Source organism: Ailuropoda melanoleuca, chromosome 1, assembly GCF_002007445.2.
Source record: "Ailuropoda melanoleuca isolate Jingjing chromosome 1, ASM200744v2, whole genome shotgun sequence".
Lineage (NCBI taxonomy): Eukaryota > Metazoa > Chordata > Mammalia > Carnivora > Ursidae > Ailuropoda > Ailuropoda melanoleuca.
In genome coordinates, this window is record NC_048218.1 from 45,747,083 (window position 1) to 45,767,849 (window position 20,767).

Genomic DNA, 20,767 nt, shown 5'->3' on the forward strand with positions numbered 1-20,767 from the left:
ATAAGGACTTTTGCCAACCCCTCCCTGAGAACAAAGGCTAACTGAAAGTTGGGCATCAACAACCAACAGCAAGATTTTCAGTATCTCAGGGTGTTACCGCATTTTGAGTGAACATCTTTTCCTCCTCATCTACATGAAAAGGTTGAAGATAAAGCTGGAATCTGCTCATGGGATTAAAAACTATAGGTAGTTACTACTTCTTGGGAGCTTCCAGAGCATCTTGTCATACCCATCAAAGTCCACTCTTACGATTTGTGTGTGTGTGTATATATATATATATATATATATATATATATATATATATATATATGTTTGCTTACTCCAGTGAACCAAAATCCTTAAGGGGAGGATTTGTCTCGTTCATCTGTGTGTTCACCTTAACTCTTGCTCCTCTGCACCCATTTACATTACTATTCATCCTCCTGCACAGAAAATGCTTTGAAATATAGTTAGTCGAAAACATCATGGTATGTTAGACAAGAAAATAAAGGTTGAGACAGGGAAAAGGAGTGATAGATCTCTATCCTAAGAGGTAGTGATGACGGGACATCTGAGTGGCTCAGTCGCTTAAGCGTCTGCCTTCGGCTTAGGTCATGATCCCAGGACTGTGGGAGCCCTGCATCAGGCTCTTTGCTCAGCAGGAAGCCTGCGTCACCCCCTGCTTGTGCTCTCTCTCTCTGACAAATAAATAAAGTCTTGAAAAAAAAAAGAGGTAGTGATGACTCCAAAAATGCTAGAAGTTTCCATTATTGTGGGAAGTAGAGAGCACTTGATATTTTGGACAAATTGGTGTGTGTGCATGTGTGTGTGTGTGTAAAATTCTGTGGGGTGGGAGAGAGAGAGAGGGGAGCAGGAGAGGGAGAGGGAGAGAGCGAGGGAGAGAAATGGTAGATGTCCCTTGGTTTCACTGAAAAAGAGAAACTATTTTTTCCCTATCAGCTTTTGTCATGTACAATCACACTCATGGCCGGGAAATGCTGGACATCTTTGTACACCAGCTGCTGGTCTTGGCCGTCTTTGTGGCAGGACTGATTGCCTTCTTGGAGCTCTTCATACGGACCAATATCACCGTGGAACTTCTTCGGACAAGCTGCATCCTGCTTCAGGGGAGCTGGTTCTGGCAGGTGAGTCGGGGCCTCCAGTGAATGTGTCTGGTATCTCCATCTGCACTCTTCTCTCTTCGATGGGGTATTTTGATCTAGAATCAGAGACTTCCTTCTGATGTGCTGCCTGTAGCGAGAACGTGGGTCTTGGAGAGGTGATGTTTCTTTGAGTAGCCCAGAAGCCCTGGTGGGAGTGCTGGCAGAGCCGCCGGGAAGGAAGTGGGGCGTGTTCATCTTCATCGCACACCGGAATATCCATAACGTAGGCCTTCTGAGCCATTGCTTTTTGTGCGCAGCAGGTGCTAATACTAAAGCAGTTTACAGCCTAATGAGTGATAAGCTTGAGAAATATATGAAAGGCAGGAAGAAGAGGAAATGATTACTTACTGAGAAACGATGATGTGCCAGCCACTCTACAGGACGATTACATACATGTTGTTTCCTTTTGTCCTCACAGTGACTTGGAAGTTGAGTATTGTCATCCCAAATTTACAGATAGGACTCAGCGAGACCACATGACTATCCCAGATTCATTCAGTGATGAAACTAGGATCTAAATGTGGGTCTGTCTGACCCCAAGTCCCAGGCTCTTTCCATTTTACTCTGTTTACTACCTAACCGTGGCGTGTTGTCAAAAACATGTATTCCAATTAATGAACTTATATTTCATAGAGACTGGTAAATCATAATCTAATATGCACATATAGATGTAAGGAAAGTCTGAGATGAAAGGTGAATGTGGTTCAATAGGGGGTGACTTCTTCGAGGAGATGTTGCATCACCAGAAGGCAGGAACTTGGGATGAGGTTATTGCAGGGATTTGCAAACTAATTAGTGTTCCATTAAAATTAATGATCAATTAAGAATCTGAGGGAAGAAGCATGGGCTGTCAGAAGTGAGAATAGGTTGACCTAATGTTGTCCCTTTTGGCGGAGAAATAATGTTTTCATATTTTACCAAAAGCTTTTCTAGGAAAGAGCTATGAGGTTAAAAATCTTTGGGCATAAATCTGTGACTATTTAAAAAATCTTTTCCATCTATCAGTATGTCTAGACTAGTTTCTTTTTTTACCTGGTGGCTAGACTAAATAACGTTTGGAGGCTTAAAGAAAAATGAACATTTAATACATTGCAAACACACACACTGGCAGGAAATGAAAGTTTAACTGTAGTACCTCTCTCCACCCCCAGATTCCTGCGAAACAAAAATGTCTAGAGACGTAGGTGAATTTATTTTGTTTTTATTTTGATGCTATGTGTGGTATATGAATGTTAATGGCCAAAACTCTGTCTTAAGCTGATATGACATTATGATGTGCTTTTCATTGTATTTTTTTCTTCTCTACTTGTCCACAGGTGGTTAATACCAGTGCATAAACAATATGTAAACAGATTAGCACACCTAGACTCTGGGAACCATAAATAAGGAGATGCAAAATGAATGAGGCAAATGTTCAGAGTGGCCATTTTTTTAATAACTCATAATAGGCAAACGTAGAGGGAACTACGCTCCCAACCTATAAAAATAGTTTCTTTCCCAGACCTCATTACAGTCAGATATGTTTTCTCAAAACTGTCATGAGCATGCTACGAAGGTGTGCACATGAGTTGTGTCTTTCCACAGCGTCAGCTGTATTTAATCATAAAGCAAAGCTAAATCACAATGATAAAGCAGGTTCAGGATTCCAGACTCAGTGACATTTCACCATGTGATTAAACTTGGCTTCTTACGCAGCACACAAAGTGGGACAGAAGACAAACCACACAATGAGCAAGATAACAGAAGCATGTAGGAAGTTAACGATGTAAACGCGCTATCAGTCTGTGGGTGTGCAGTTAAGATGAGGTCTCGATCTGGTCCAGATCTGCTCTCTGCACTTACTGCTTCTGATGTTCAAGCATTGAAGGATCTCTGTTCTGTTCGGTGATCAGCTGGACAGAGCCTTCCGCAGCAGTTGCCTTTTTTAAGTGGTCAGACATGGAGAGGGGTCAGCTATGAAAAGTTTGGCAGTTTGCTGTCAAAATGCTTCCCTTTTTAAAGGGAATTAATTGGTTTTGGGTCCCTGCAGACCTCCTCTGGTTCTGCTTGTTATCAGTTCTGGGGTATCAGCTGATGCTTGTCCCTGTGATATCTCCTAGCTCCTGCTTGACATGAGAGACTCCATTTTGCTCTCTACAAAAACCTATCTATACCATGCAATTTAAAAAAGAAAAAGATACCTTCAGGCCCATTCAATCCATGAATCATGGCTTCTCTGACACTCTTTGTGGGAAAATTCTTTTTCTTTCTTTCTTTCTTTCTTTCTTTCTTTCTTTCTTTCTTTCTTTCTTTTTCTTTCAAGATTTATTTATTTGAGAGAGAGGAAGAGAGAGAGAGAGAATGTGTGAGTGGGGGGAAGGGGCAGGTGGAGAGGGAGTGGGAGAGAGAGAATCTCAAGCAGATTCCCCACTGAGCACAGAGCCCTGGGGGTGCGGGGGTGGGATGGAAGGCTCAATCTCACAATCTTGAGATCACAACTTGAGCGGAAATCAAGAGTCGGTTGCTTAACTGACTAAGCCACCCAGGTATGCCTGGGGGAGAATATTTCTAAAGCTCATTTTTGCACTTTGTCATTTCCAAGTTCCTTCCCATGATTGTCAGAGTTGAGGCAGAGACCATCAAGGGAGGAGGAAGATGCTTCTGCTGTCTTTGCTTCCCATTACTTTGAACAGTAGCTTCTGCTGCATCAGCCACCCCCACTAATTGCCCCGGGGACTCCTCCCATGACTTCCCAGATTGCTGAGCCCAAAGTAAAATGCAGCCTTGTCTTGCCTTTAACAAAGATAAAAGTTCATTCAAAGATGTCAAAAAGACCCAACTAAGCAGTAATGGTCTGAGGTCTGATACGGTAGATCAAACACTTGTTTAAGGCTAATAGTGTTGAAATAAGTGATTGGAGAATAAGACATAAAACACTAGAAAATTCAAACTCTAACCTATGGGAAATGGGCCCCTGGCTTGCTGTATATTAAAGAAGATAATTATTTACATTTTAAATGTGATATTAATGAAGCTTAAAGTAGTCAAAAACAGATGTTCAGGAGTGGCATAGAAGATACAGCAAGAATTATTTTTCAGACCTTTTTTTTTGGTTGGAATTTTACATTAGGAAGCAAATTAGAATAGCCAATGAAAGAGTAGTGGCTGATTCTATATTTCAAGGAGGATTTAATGAATTGTGGCATTTTCTGGCGCTTGGTTTTCAGCTTCCCTGATTCAATTGCTTTTATCCTGAAATGACTTGGAATGTTTCTATGGCTTTCACGGTAATTACATCAGTTAACTCTGTTCATAGGCTTCACAGTGGCCTTCGGTTAAGTCTTTAGCTTTCAATGTCGGGCTCTGAGAGTCTCAAGGAGATGAGCAGCGAGAGGTGCTCAAAGTTTCTCTTTTCTCGGTATAAAACAGTATATTGGTAGAATTGGTGATGACCAATGAAGGTGACTTAAGAGGTATTTTATTTTGGAAGCACCAAAAAACGATTGTGACTATGGCCTGGAGGGAGAAGTGCATGAGACTGTAGGTCAGGCAGACCCGGATCTGAAGTCTGGCTCTACCACATTAATCACACGAGTATACACTATTTGTTCTATGCTTGACCAGGAGAAGGTAGAGTTGAATTGGGATTTGGAAGATCGATGAGAGCCACCAATGTGTTCAGGCTTGAGGTTTAGGATGAGTGGTATTCCTTTGCTTATTTTGGTTTTAGCTCCTGTATGAGTATCCTAGGGCTCCAATAACAAAGTCCCACAAATTGGGTGACTTAAAACAACGGAAATTTATTCTTTCACTGTTCTGGAGGCCAGAAGTCCAGAAATCAAGGTGTCAGCATGTTGGTTCCTTCCTGAGGGCCCAAAGGAAGAATCTGTCCTATGCCACTCTCCTAGAGAGCTGCCAGCAATCCTTGACATTCCTTGGCTTATGGCAGCATAACCTCAGTCTCTGCCTCCGTAGTCTCACCTGTGTGTTTCTGTGTACCTGTGTCTTCACATGGCCTTCCATAATAAGGACACTAGCCCTTGGATTTATGGCCAATTCTAATCCACTATGACCTCACCTTAAGTTGATGATATCTGCAAAGACTCTTATTTCCAAATAAGGTCAAAGTCACAGGCACCAAGTGTTAGGACATCAACATATCCTTTTGGAGGCACACAATATAACCCACAACAACTCTAACCCTTACCTCTGGGAGCTGTGGCAAATCACTCCCCAAGCAGGGATAGATGGGTGGACGGCATTGGAAGGACATTGGTGGGACCAGTTGGTAGGAAATGGGGAGCTCGTCCACAGTTCATTACACTCAACTCTCCCTTTCTTTGTCACCTTTCATGAGGTGCTGCAAAAGGAGGGCATGAGAAGAATGGGGATAATGATATCTTATTCTTGGGGTTATTATGAGAACTGAGAATTATTGTGAAGTTTATGTGCATGAATGAGGTTAAGATTCCCCACTCCTAGTGGTGCATGTACTGGGTGGTACAAATGGTAGTGCTCTTTCCAGCTAAAGGGAATTCTTTAGAATGGGAAATGGGAAAAAGTGATTAAGGCCCAAGTCGTTTTTTCCTAATTTACTCAGGTTATTTGAAATTTCAAACAGAAATGGGATTAAAGTTGCACTCAATGCTGTGGACTAAATGCTTTTTTTTTTGTTGTTGTTCTTGTAAGATTTCATTTGTTAGATGTGTGATCCCAGACAAATTATGAAACCACTCAATTTTCTCATCTGGATGATGAAGACAATAATACATTAAAACGGGATAACAATACATCATTTAAGGGCCATTGTAAGGAAAACTCTCAAGCACTGTAACTGACATATAGTTGGCCAATATATGGTGGACATTCGTACAATTATCCATGTAATTATCTTGGTATTATATTTCATTTATTTCTAGAGACCTGACATATGTCCATCCCCCCATCTCCCCATCCCCCCATTTGTCCATCATTTGTCCATCTCTCTCTCTCTCTCTTTCTCTATCTATCATCTTGTTTTTTGTTAGGATAAAATTTACATAACAGAATTAACTGTTTTAGAGTATATAATTCAGTGCCATTTAAGTATATTCACAATATTGTGCAACTATCACTGCTATTCAGTTCTGAAACATTTTCATCACGCCAGAAGGAAACCCTGGAATCCTGAAGCAATCATTCTCTTTCACTCTCCACCTAGCCCCTGATAACCACTAATTTGGTTTTTGTTTCTATGAATTAACCTATTCTGGATATTTCATGTAAACCGAATCATACAATATGTGACCTTTTGTGTCGGCCTTCTTTCCCTTAACATAATGTTTACAAGATTCATCTATGTTGTGTCACATATTAGTGCATTGTGACTTTATGGTTCAATATTCCATTGTATTGATATACAACATTTTGTTTATTCATCATCAGTTGACAGACATTTGGGTTGTTTTCAACTTTTGACTATTGTGAATAATGCTACTATGAACATTTGTTTACGAGTTTTTGTTTGAATACTTGTTTTTAGTTCTTTTGGGTATATACTTAGGAATGGCATTGCCAGATCATGTGATAATTAATGCTGCATTTAATTTTTTGAGAAACTGTCCAGTTGTTTTCCACAGTGACTGCACCATTTTATATTCCTACCAGCAATTTGCAAGGATTCCAATTTCTCCATATTCTTACTAACACTAGTTATTTATTATTTTTACCATCCTAGTGGGTATGAAGTGGTATCTTCTTGTGGTTTTGATTTGCATTTCTCTAATAAGTAACAATGTTCATCATCTTTTTATGAGTTTATTTACCATTTGTATACCTTCCTTAGAGGAATGTCTCTTCAACTCCTTTGTTCATTTAAAAATATTTATTTTTTGTCTTTTAGTTGTTGAGTTTTAGGAGGGCTTTATACATTCTAGATATTAATTCCTTACCAGATATATGACACAGCAGTACTTTATCCCATGCTGGAGGCTCCCTTTTTCTTGATAGTGTCCTTTGATGTATGAAAGTTTTAAATTTTGTTGAAGTCCAATTTATCTATTTTTTCTTTGGTTGATTGTACTTTTGGTGTAGTATCTAAGAGGTCATCCCCAATCCCAGGGCATGAAGCTTTCCCCCATGTTGTTTTCTTTTAAGAGTATTATGGTTTTAGTTTTATATTTAGTCTTTGATTTGTTTTGAGTTAATTTTTGTATGGGGTGTGAGGTAATGGTCCAAATCCATTCTTTTGCATGTGGATATCCAGTTGTCCCAGCACCATTTGTTGAAGAGACTACTATTTACCCATTGAATGGCCTTGGCACTCTTGTCAAAAATGAACTTTCTACAAATATATAGATTTATTTCTGGACTCTCAATTCTTTTTCATCAATCCGCATTTCTATCATTATGTCAATACCACACTATTTTAGTTACTGTAATTTTTGTAGTAATTTTTGAAATCAGTAAGCTTGCGTCTTATAACTTTGTTTTTATTTTTTGAGGTTGTTTTGGCTATTCTGGGTTCCTGGTAATTCTATATGATTTTGAGGATCAGCTTTCCATTTCTGTAAAAAAAGACCATTGGGGTTTTTTTTGTTTGTTTGTTTTTTGTTTTTACAATGATTCATCAGTTGCATATATCACACAGTGCTCATCACATCACGTGCTCTCTGAGGGTTGTGGAAGGGGGGGTTATTAGGGGGTGGGGTAACTGGGTGATGGGCATTAAGGAGACGATTGGGATTTTGACAGAGATTGCACTGAATTTGTAGATTGCTTTGGGTGTTATTGCCATCTTAACAATATTAAATCATCCACTCCATGAACATGAGATGTATTTCCATTTATTTAGGTCTTTGATTTCTTTCAACAATGCTTTGTAGTTTTCAGTGTACAAGTCTTGAACCTCCTTGAGGAAATATATTCCTGAGTATTTCATTTTTTTCAATGCTATTGTAAGTAACATTGTTTTCTTAATTTAATTTTTGGGTTGTTCATTGCACGTGTATAGAAATACCACTGAATTTGTGTGTTGATTTTGTGTCCTGCAAGTATGCTGAATTCATTTATTAGCTCTAATAGTTTTTTGTGTGTGTGTATATTCGTTAGGGTTTTCTATATATAAGATTATGTGATCTGTGAATATAGATATTTTCACTTCTTCCTTTAGAATCTGGATGCCCTTTATTTTACTTGACTAATTTTTGGCTAGAAATTCCTAGTATAATGTTGAATTGAAGTGGTGAAACCTCCTCTTGTTGCTGATCTTAGGGGAAGAGCTCTCAGTCTTTGACAATTGAATATAATGTTAGCTGTGAGCATTTATTTATTTTAAAACCTCTTTATACTCTAATTTTGAAATAACTGGGTGAGACTGCACAACTTAGAAACATGGCACATTCCCTGAAAGTCCACTAATCCACAGAGATGATTACTATTCATATTTTGAAAATTGCTCTTTAAATGTCCTTAACATTTTTTTTTCAAAAATATGGCCTGGTAGAGTCTATCTGTATTACTAAAGCAGGCAATAAGACCTGATGTCTTATCTGTATCATCTCAGATAATTGGAGTTACCTTAGTTAAGATTAATCTTAGAACCAAACATTTTGAAATGTACTATCTTTGGGAATGTGGCTGATTATTTTAACATGTGCTTTTTGTTTTAAATTACAGATTGGTTTTGTCCTTTATCCCCCCAGTGGAGGTCCCGCATGGGATGCAATGGATCATGACAACATAATGTTTCTTACCATATGCTTTTGTTGGCATTATGCATTAAACCTTATCGTCATCGGAATGATTTATGCCTTTGTCACTTGGTAAGTTAGTGATTTTTTTCTTCATGTAAGTTCTATTTCCTGGTATATGATCATTAAGACTTGAAAGTATTGAACTTTAAATTCAAAGGGGGACTTCATTCCTTAGTATTCCACAAGACAGGGTAATGTAGTAGAAAATTATCTGCAAACCCAGGAAGTCCTCCTTGAAAGAATAAATTTAAGGTTAGACTCACTCAACTGTGTCTCAGACCTATGTGTCACCCTTCAACATACTTTTCTGTGCCATCATATCCTTGCATATGCTGTCTCCTTTTCCAGATTGTCCTCTCCATACCTGCACATCAGTCATAGCAATTCACAAGCTTGGTGTCATTTTTTTGACCAACATTTATGTCTCCCATTAAATTTAAGTACATGATTAATTTGACATTTGCTCTAGTATTTCTAAAAGTAAGATTCAGTTGAAAATCATGTTTTTAGACCCCAATATAATGTTTCACAATGGATGAAGAGCAATATAACAGATTGATAGAACACATATTTCTAGTTCTGCTACCTATCAGCTGTATGACTTTGAGCAAATTATGTAACCACATTCTCAGTTTTATTGTTTACAAAATGGAAATAATAATAGTACCTGAATGAGATGTGTATTTAAACTGCTTCGGACATAATAAGGGCACAGTGGAGGGTCTTCTTGTTGTTCTTGTTCTTTTTGTTATTTTTCTTGTTCTCCTCCTCCTCCTTCTCCTGTATCACAAAATGCATAAGGCATAGGCCCTAAGGGGGAGAGATAGACAATTTAAATACAGGGCAATATGTGGAAATAGTAGAACAAAGCACTATTGGAGCCCAGTGGAGGCTTCCTCGCAGGTGAGAATTAAGTTTCAGCTTGAAGGATGAAAAGGTATAGAAAGAGCTGAACATGGTGTCTGTCTTTTAGGTAGCTAATACCAAAACACAATGGGTCTGGCTGGTCCCAGCTACTAGGCATGCAGGCTCCACACTTAATTCTTCAGACTTCAGCACTGACCTAAATGTTCTATATCTGCGGTCTTCATTTGGGTGGCCATGAGCTATTTGACTATGTGGTTGTTGAGCACTTGACATGTGCCTAGTGTCACATTAATTTTAATTAATTTAGATATCTGTATATCCATAGTGACTACCATATTGGGCAGTATACATCTAGTAGATTCTCTAGATTCCTAAAATGTGGTAGATGCTTCTAGGCCCAGTGGGGTCTCAACCTCTTCAAAAACTAGCTTTCTACTCTTCTCTCCCAGGTCACCTCTCTTGCTTTGTGCTTCTTTGAGCTTCACTGCTGATGCACCTTTGGTGCTGGGTCTCTAAGTAAGAGAACCATTTCCTTGTCTAGCTCCAGATGTCTCTGCTAGGCTTTGGGTCAGCTTACTTTAGTCTTCTAGAGGTCTAAGTGCTTTGGGTACTGGGAGATTCTAGCTTCTCATTGACTGATTTCTATTAGTCCTATTTCATTCCTCCAAAGCATGCACATGGCTGTTAAGACTGGCTCTGCCATTGAGTGAAACTTGGCTTCTTCTTCTGTTGTTCTAGGCTGACACCTGGGCTTCATCTCCTTAGGGGCTGGGCAGCATCCAAGAATAATGGCAACATTCAAGGAGCCTCTCTGGCTCATGTCAGCTCTCTTCCAGTGCCAAAAGAAGACTGCTGTCTCTTCCTGTTTCAAAAAGCTTCCGACCTCTCTTATCCACTTACAGTTTTCTAGAAACCAGAAAGTCCATGTCGACTTTTTCAGCCTTTACCTTTTTGACCACTCAGTCCCCTTACCTGGCATATCCAAATTAAATGCCCATCTCTTCTGTGAAAACTTCTGTGACAATTCTAGCCCTCATCTCCCTTCATGAGTTTGTATAGGACTTTAGTCACTACTACCCATTTTAACAACTGCGATCTATCTTTACTCTTAGTTCACATCAGCCTTATCTGCTAGCTACATTGTATCACCTTGAAGAAAATACCCTTTTCATATTTTGCACAGGTCTTGGCATGCCGTCAAACATATAGCAGGTACTCAGTAAACACTTATTTACTGTTTTAATAGATCTGCTTCAGAGTTACATGAATATGGGCTTTATTTGTTTGGAAATCATGTTTCAGATGTTTTCAGTCTTTCTCTCATAGTGCTCTTGGAAATATAAGAACAAGAGCTCATGTTGTGAGGTATGTTGATACAAACTTAAGCAAGAACTTAAAAAATATCATGAAGATCCAGTAACTTTCAGTGAGGTCACATGGCTGACTAATTCAGTTCTATAATCATAAGGAGTTTTGACAATCTGTTTTTTCAGGGTTTGGTTGGAATAGTTTGTAATTCAGTCACAGGTGATGGATTTTCAGGACATTATATTGGAATTTGTTTGACAAAGTGCAAAGATCACCATGGAAACAGAACTGGGTTATGGAACTACAACCAGCCAAATCTCAGAAAAATGAAGTTGTACTTCCCAGCTTTCCAGAATAATGGTTCAAAGATTGCCTCATTCAGCCCCATAACTTTCCAGAATAATGGTTCAAAGATTGCCTCATTCAGCCCCATACCTACAGTTCTGAAATGACAACTCATAGGAGAGACTTATATGTTTGGAAATTTTATTAGATGTTCTACTATATTTCCTATTTAAACACCACTATTCATAGAACTATTTCAAAAGCCCCTCTCTATGGGTAGAGAAATATGCCCACTTTCAGGTTGGTTCCCTAAGCAATAATTCAGGTAACTCATTTTGAAGAACAAAATAGAAATGACTAAATTCCAGGAATATGATGGTTTGCCTTCTGGAAGTTTGATTTCCAGATAGACTCTGAAAGTACACCCAGAATCTCAGTTCTGCTCTTTCTCTTACTAATCGAAGAAAACTTATGGGAGCAAAACCTCAGACACATCCTAACCTTAGTATTCTGGACTAACATCATTCTGGGAACTAGTAACTATTTGCACTTCCTCTTTATCATTCCAGCATTTAATCTGTCTCCAGCACCCACTGATGCATGTGCCAATACTGAGGACAGTATTGGGGAACAGAGAGCCTGAACACGCCTCAGCTTGGTAGCTTGTAGCAACAGCAGACACAAGCCAGAAGGGAAGAGTGGGAAACAGGAAAAGTTGCTAGGGTCTCTGTTAACAATTAATTTGTAATAAGTAGCCATGTGTTTGTTTTATTTTCCACAAGAGCCATCAGGAATGAATCTAATTAATGAACAGTTAATCCATTTTATTTACCATGTATTGAGGTTATGCAACGTAAAGATACCTGTGTGAATCTAAAAAATGACACAAACACTGTCCCAACATTTAACTTATTTAAAGAAATTAGTCTTTCATGAGAACAGTGCCTTGAAGAGATGAGGACATTGGGAGCAACATCAGTAGTCAATTAAGAATCAAGGCAGGGGCTCCTGGGTGGCACAGCGGTTGAGCGTCTGCCTTCGGCTCAGGGCGTGATCCCGGCGTTATGGGTTCGAGCCCCACATCAGGCCTCTGCTGTGAGCCTGCTTCTTCCTCTCCCACTCCCCCTGTTTGTGTTCCCTCTCTCGCTGGCTGTCTCTATCTCTGCCGAATAAATAAATAAAATCTTTAAAAAAAAAAAAAAAAAAAGAATCAAGGCAAATTATTTTGATTGGTCTCCTTGATTTTGATGAGGCAATAGTTGTTATTGATACTACTCAGTTGTATATTGAAGGAGTTAATGCTGAGTTGAAAGTGATGTAGCTAGATGTGGACTTGATGCAAAAGTTCTTGGCTGAGCTTGGTTTCATCTGGGCTTGCTGCAGACCAGAGATTCTCTTGTTTGTTTTAGAAATGATCAAAGCTATGAATAATTAGGCATTTTCTGATGCCTTATTAAATAATCATGTTATACATTTAAAAACTATGTTACATCTGTTTACTTACACCCTGCTTTAATCCACAAAAAGTTTTGAGGTAGCTCCAAAACCAAATAAAGTGATTTTCTTTTTTGGATTGCCTCTCCCATTGGCACAGATAATTTGGAGTTTGTCATATTATAGATACACATCGTTCTGAGTTTTTATTAAACGGCATAACATGAGATGCCTTTCATTCTCCTCAGGTTGGTTAAATCTCGACTTCAGAGGTTCTGCCCCTCAGAAGTTGGACTCCTGAAAAATGCTGAACGAGAACAAGAATCCGAAGAAGAGATGTGATTTTGATGGGCATTTAGTCTTTCTGGATGAACTTCTCTTTTTTGGATTATTTTTGTTTAGGGTTTTGTTTTTTTGACCTTTTGCTTGGAGAACAGGCGGCTGAGGATGATTCTTGGTATATTGTTTGTATTTCCAATTTGGTTAAAGTATTTGAATTCAAATATTTTATTTTTAGGTTTGTAAGTACTTTGGGTGATAAATGCATTTTGCACATCAGTCATGGTATTTGGGGCCTGGAGCGACTATTCCCAGATCATCTAAAGTTAACATCCATGCTAAGAAAAATGTTTTATTTGCTTTATAGATATGCTCAAGGTTCCTGGGCTTACTACCACTGTAACTCATTAAACATGGAATTACACTTGTTTATCTTGTTGCTGCAATGAGAAATAAATGAATGCAGGAACCTTGGTACAGACACCTCAACACCTCAAGTCTTTTTTTTTTTTTTGGTACATTCTCAATTGTTTCTTTCTTTTTTTAATTTAAATTCAATTAGTTAACATATAATACATTACTTTCAGATGTAGAGTTCAATAATTCATCAGTTGCATATAACACCCTGTGCTCATCACATCACATGCCCTCCCTAATGCCCATCACCCAGTTACCCCATCCCCCCACCTACCTCCCCTCCAGCAACCCTCAGTTTTTTACCTATAGTTAAGAGCCTCTCATGGTTTGTCTTCCTCTCTGATGACTTCCCATTCAGTTTTCCCCCTCCCTTATCCTATGATCCTCTATGCTGTTTTTAGCAGCAATGTCCACAATAGCCAAACTGTGGAAAGAGCTGATGTCCATCGACAGATGAATAGATAAAGAAGAAGTGGTATATATACACAATGGAATATTACTCAGTCATCAGAAAGGAAGAATACTTACCATTTATGTCAATGTGGATGGAACTGGAGGGTATTATGCTGAGCGACATAAGTCAGTCAGAGAAAGACAATTATCATATGGTTTCACTCATATGTTTCTTTAATTCAACTGCACCTCACCCTTGCATCATGAAGAAGGAGCAGTGTGACAAACTCCTTTTTGTGAGACATCTCCTTCTGTAGTACCTGAGTTATCCCCTGAGAAAAGCCAGCCAGCAGTCATCCTGAGTTGTGCAGTCTTTTAGAGAAGACAGAGAAATGATCCCTAGGACACATGGATGCAAAGCCATGAGGGATTGGGAAGGGGGAGTTATGATGTTATCTCTAAAGTAAAAAGTCATCACTACACCATAGCATGGCCTCCATACTGCCCCCTCTGCTGAAATAGTGGAGGGGTTAAAATAAGGAAAAGTATCTTATGGATTACCTGTGTAAAATGTCAGAGCTCTTACTTGTCTTGCACTAAGTAGCCCTTAGTGGAGAGTCAAGAGATCTTATTTCTAATTCTGTCTCTACAATTAACCAGCCTCTAGGACTTTAGCAATCACCATGTCCTCTCTAAAGTAAGGGAACTGAACTGGATGAGGCACTTTCTGGCTGTCACATTTTATGAATCTAGAATCTCTGAGGGAAAGTGAAGCCAACGACAGCTGATTTAATACAATGTTAGCCAGAAAGGCCAGTCCCTGCCATGATAGCAAAGGTAAGGAAGGCTTTCAGGAATCCTTGAGGGCTGATTGAATATAGAAGACAGGAAGTACCCTCATGGGCAGCTGGAGGTGAAATGTGGGCAATTAAATCCTGAAGCTCCATGGCATTCTAGAAGCACTGACAAATCCGGAAGTCTGTCCCAGTCTCGTATTATCACAGTGATACTGGAGAGGGAGGTGAGTAGATTCTTTAGGCCAAAGAACTGGACACGTTCATTTTTTTAATTTAATGGTTGGAAAGAACTGATGTGGGTGCCTAAACACTTATTTTGAATAATACAATAAACCTGAGTACACTTCTGGTGTATGAAATGCCCACATGCATGTGATGTCAGCATGTGATTATGGCATTCTGTTCCATGCATGTCCTATATCTTTTCTAGTCCAGTAAGCTTCTATAACTGGCAAGTTTGTGTTTCAAACACATGCCATTCATGAAAATGACATTGCTGGTATGTCGGCCTGAGTAGGGACTCTCAGAATAATGAGCCGAAACCAGATTAAGGTTGGAATTTTGAAAACTGATGTAAGTGTGAATATTCCAGCAGTCTTTATGAGAGAGCAGAAACATCCTTTCCTCCAGTCTCTGGACCGAAAGAATGCAAGAGAGATACAACTCAGTAAGTTCTCAGCAGGGGAATATTTGGTTCAGGTCTAAGGCCACAGTCTGGGGCTATCTACCTCTAGTCCCTGAAATGAACAATAAATTTGAACACCATTGTTGTAACTTTATGGAAGCCTTCACCAAGGAAGGAGTGGGAGAGGGTAACCTTCCTTATTTATATTTGTATTTTATCTCAACCCTTCCAAAATCTTGCGGTCTCAATTCCTGAGCCTTTGTCAAACTTCCTTTGTAGGTATCTCATGCTTCATTTGCCATAAACAAAGTAAAGAAACTCTTTTACATAACTCAGCCCAATATCAACATTGGCTCTTGATGTGACACTAACTCCTCAGTGATTTCTGTAACTTTCACTCTCTTTTGCTTGGGAAATGCACAGTGCAGTTTCTGGCTACATTACCTTTCAGCTCATTGTTGAAATGGGAGGTTGGGTCATAACCACTCTGATGTACTCCTCCTCATTTTGTCACTCCAGGGCTCGTTAATGGAGATGATATTGGTTGTGTTTAGGATGTGGATTCATAAGGTGGTGCAGGAGGCACTGGGGACTAAGAACAATGAAAATAAAAGCTGAGAAGTGAAGAATTCTCCCCAAGTTCAAGGAGTCAGTAGATAAAAAAACCATGAAAGAAAAGTTTGTAGACATGGAGCATAGATCCAGAAATTCTATATTCTGTCTAATGCGAATGAATTCCAGATAGAGGAGGTTGAGAGAATCGAGGACAAACATAGAATAAAAGAATTTCCCCCATGTAAATGGCAATGAGGGGAGATTTTTGCTTTAAGCTTAAGGAGGGACTTCAAGAGATGTGCAGTGATAAGAGTGACTGGGTTTCTGGGCTAAACCAGTGGAAATGGGAAAACTTAATCCTTTTTATATTTTAAGTTCAATTTATAAATATTATTATTCTATTTTTGAGTCTTGTAAGTTTAAACATGCAATTTTAAGATGACGTTGATGTGAGGGCACAATTTTACATTTAGATAATTAGATTTCCCTTTAAACATCTTAAACTGTAGTTATGAATTAAATATTTTTAATATTCTTCTTAAGAAGGAAACTTCAATTAACTGACAAATCTTCCCAAGTTAAGTTATTCTTGCAAATCTAATGTATTAAACTTATAAATGTGGTGAAACATAAGTGTCCTTTTTAAGAAAAAATTTTTGTGGGGGGAAGAGGAGAGGCAAAGGGAGAGGGAGAGAGAATCCTAAGCAGATTCCACACCCAGTGCGGAGCCTGATTCAGGGTTCAATATCATGATCCTGAGATCATGACCTGAGCTGAAATCAAGAGTTGGGGGCCCAACTGACTGAGCCACCCGGGGGCCCCAAAGCATAAGTGTTCTTTAATTTTCTGCTACGGTGTGTAAACTTAGTGAAAATCACAAGCCTAAATCTGTTACTCAATTAAACATTTATAAATTAGACCTGCAAGACTAATCAGCATAGACAAAATTATTTTCAAAATTATAAATTCCTAGGGGCGCCTGGGTAGCGCAGTCGTTAAGCGTCTGCCTTCGGCTTAAGGCATGATCCCAGCGTTGTGGGATCAAGCCCCACATCGGGCTCCTCCGCTATGAGCCTGCTTCTTCCTCTCCAACTCCCCTGCTGTGTTCCCTCTCTCGCTGGCTGTCTCTCTGTCACATAAATAAATAAAATCTTTTAAAAAAATTATAAATACCTAAAATGCTACACAAGTATAATTTCTTAACACAAAAATCTCATTATGAGTTTGATTCTCTTAAACATTACTGTACTTGATTCTAAGTCTTTCACGATAAAATAGGCTTACTGTTAAGGAAGTGATTTATTTATGATAGGCAGCATTGGGAAATACCTAGTCTGCTCCTTGAGCTCTTGGACCCAGATACTGAATGGAACAGGATTCTTGACAGTGACCCTAACAGCACATGCTGAATCCTGTTATTTATGGTCACTCTATCAGACTCTCCACACAAGCTGTCTCCCAGCCTTTTAAAGCACAGGGAAGGCACCATCCTGAGCTGGAGTCATACTTAAAATTATCTGTCTTTTCCACCTACTCATGGAAATCTGCCGCACTCGCCCAGGCTGTCATGCCACTTCATGGAATTTCATTATTCTTTAGCTCTAAAGATATTTAAATATATTTCCTTCTGAGTATAAAGACTTCTGAACTTGATGTTATCCTGCACTTTTTTTTTTCACATATTTCCTATTGGGTAAGACTCCTCAATTTTTACAGATATTGAGGTGATAGTCTAATGAATTCTAGGTCACTTTCTTTTAAAGATAATTCCAACTAACAGCTCTGAGGTTAGATGCCAGTATTTCTTTGCCTTCACTGCTTTAAAGCTGGGAGAACATTGTTCAGTGTGTGTATGTGTTTTGGGAGGGATTGCCATGACTAACGTGAAATGTTAAAAAGAAGTGAGAAGGCACCTCTTACCTGGTCACCCTCATGATCTTGGGCTGTTCTGCCTGTTTTCCAAATGTCCTAAGGGAGGATTACGGAGTTCAAGTAAGAAGCTTGGGGTGGAATGCGAATAATCCCTATTTGAGGATTTGTGTCTGAAGCTAAAATACATACAGTTTCCAAAACATATAGACATAAGCTCACCCGAGTATGCAAGGGGCCTAGCAATTTAAAACGGAACTCTGTCTTCTGACGAGAAACTGCCCCGGATTCCTTTGCCTCTCAGATCAGATCTAAGTTAATTAGCATCATGTTGAAATAAAATCATTTCACTTGAACGTAATTAACTATGTAGTTATGCTGTCAGACTGTCCAACAAAACCCTTGGACCAGTCAGGCTGACTTGCTTTCTGTTCCCCCAAATATGTTTAATTTCCGAATCTATGTTGTATCAACTGCCCTACCTCCCCAGCTCCTTGCATTCTGACCTCTGGGGATTCTTTAAGGCTCAGTTCAAAACCTTTCTTTGCTACTGCTTCATCCCACTCTTTTCTGCCTGTGAACTCACACAGCACTAAGTACAGAGTGACATCGGATCATATTCCATCCGGTCCTGTAGTTATCTTTTTTCTTTTAAAGATTTTATTTATTTGAAAGAGAAAGAGAGAGCACAAGCAGGCAGAGCAGCAGAGGGAGAAGCAGGCTCTTCGCCAAGCAGGGAGCCTGATGTGGGGCTCAATCCCAGGTCCCTGGGATCATGACCTGAGCCGAAGGCAGACGCTTAACTGACCAAGCCACCCAGGCGTCCCAGCTGTAGTCCTCTTTATACATAAATTCTTCCTTCTTAGTATTTTACAATCCCCTAAAGACAATCATACCTCTTTTTTTGTGTGTGTTTAAAAACATGGACACTTATTATTATAAAATCAACTGGTTTAATAAAAAAAGCATTATATTTAAAGATGATTTAATACACATGCATGTTAAAAGAAATACAAATTATGGTTCTTTTGAGTGCATACAAGTGGTTACCCAAAGGAGAAACAAGACCTCCTTAATAGTTGTAATAAAACCTACCCCTGAAAAGTTAGAAGGTATTACACAAAAGTATTTATATTGTATTCTTCTACTGCTCCTCATGCTTGCTTTTAAAGAATCAGAATTTAAACAGAATATGAAAAAATCAATTATAAATAAATATAAAAATATACCTGTATAAGATTTTTATTGAAGACATGATTATCATTGTATAAATGCCTACATGTGAGATTATAAATAAAGTAAAATGTTGAAGGACTGTGTTTTCTCCATTTTAGAGAAGGGGAATTTTCTGAAGACAAATATTTGAAGTTAAAGTACAAGGACTTCACTAATTTCACACACTGGTATCGTCAGCAGATTGTGATGAAATGGAAACCGCTCTTTTTAAGACAAAAATGCTGTCTAATAGGAAAAGCACAAATCGGGCTTTCTGAATCACAAAAGTTCTGAAACAGAAAGGTAAAGTGACAAAAAAAAAAAAACCCCAACAACGTGAAATTAAGAAAAGTAAAAGTTGTATTTTGGGGTTTCTTTTTTACACAGCTATGCTTCGTCTAGGGAAATCTTCCACAGGCATGCTTTTTGTGGCATCCAGTTGGTTCTATTCCTCTGTGAGCCCTGATAAAGATGACACAGCTTCCATGAAACAATTTCCTCCGGCCTTTCCATTGGGTGAGGATGAGCCTTTTTCTTGTGGAAACTCACGAATCTCTCAGTTCTGTGAACGTCGGCTTCACACGTGGGTTATTTGCTGGAGCTAATAATGGGAATGGCCCACAAGAGGTACTGAACACAGTCTGGTTTTCCGGCCTTCTTGATTCCAGGAGACAAACCATACAGAAGGTTTTAATCGTTCAATATTTCTGTGAAGGTCTGAAACCGGTACATTTCTTTTAACCATAAAGGCACAGGCAAAGTAGAGATTATGGAGTCAGCGTGAATGAGTTGTTGATCTTTACTGAAGGCATCTGAAAACATCTGATCGAGCCTTCGGGTAGGAATGTTAACATCTACCAGTGTATATAGAGGTGTTAGGCTTGACACAAGATAACACACTTAAGGAAAGGAACTAAATTCATGCTGGTTTCATTAAGGTCCATATTAAGGGACCCTTCAAGCCTGGTTCAGCAGCAAATTTGTCACAGTGGTATTCATTGCATCCACTTTTGGTGCTTCTGGTGCCACTTTTCAAAAAACTCTGGCACTTGAAATAACCAGACTCTGGCTTTATTGTTGTACCCAGCTTTCCGGAATTCACCATGAGGTCAATCCTGCTAATGATGTCAAATAAAGATTAGTTGTCAGTGGGAATACACAGTCTGCATGTTCACGAAGACCCTTCACTGCCAAGGTGCTAATATAAGGCAAGGTTATGAGATCGTCCTCTTCAGAAGCATAAATTAGAGCCATGAATATGTAGAGTTCTGAGAATTCACCCTCAAGCTCTTTTAAGAGAAATGTGCCAAGTCCAGATCCTGTTTCCCCTCCCATGGAATGTATAATAGAAAAACAACAACACTGCAAACAATCACAGGGATCTGCCAACTTTCTGAGTTTCTCTGAAATCTGTTTTTCATAAAGACTGCCAAAAACTTTGTGACCCGTAGCCCAATTATTCCCTGAGCCAGAAATATCAGTGATGAGCTGCTTGCTATCAAACACATCTCTCAATGGACCCTGCAGAATTTCATTTATTACTCCTTCCTCCATGTCAATCAAGACAACTGGTGCTTTCAAAGAACAAATTTTCCTCTTGGAAACACTGCCACCATCACCAACCACTCTGGTATCATCATTTCTGAAGAAGCTGTTTATTGCCTTATTATAAATTCCTTTCTGGTTGGCCTCAGCATGCTCCCTTAGTGCCAGATCCCAGAAGCAGCAGCCCATCCGGTTTCCACACTGGCCGACCAGTACGACCACCATGGACTGGGCCACGCTGTGGGCACGGTGGGATCCGGGCACTGGGGAGCCCGCGCCTGCTCTGCTACTCCCAGCCTGGCCTGGCCCACCGGCAGCAACCAT

General features: G+C 39.3%; 1 protein-coding gene and 1 pseudogene across 5 annotated transcripts in view; one reads left to right on the top strand and one right to left on the bottom strand.

Annotated features, from left to right (window-relative positions):
- Window positions 1-13,516, top strand: part of TMEM45A (transmembrane protein 45A) — a 66,474-nt gene extending 52,958 nt beyond the window's left edge. For 2 of the 5 annotated variants that reach the window (XM_034657315.1, XM_034657314.1), the window contains exons 4-6: window positions 940-1,124; window positions 8,778-8,923; window positions 10,460-11,872. In XM_034657315.1, the coding sequence (XP_034513206.1) occupies window positions 940-1,124; window positions 8,778-8,923; window positions 10,460-10,631 (503 nt within the window). In that variant the 3' untranslated portion in view covers window positions 10,632-11,872. The other 3 variants (XM_034657318.1, XM_034657311.1, XM_002917077.3) reach the window with 3 other exon arrangements.
- Window positions 13,517-19,277: 5,761 nt separating this feature from the next.
- On the bottom strand, window positions 19,278-20,767 carry LOC100470586 (annotated as a pseudogene).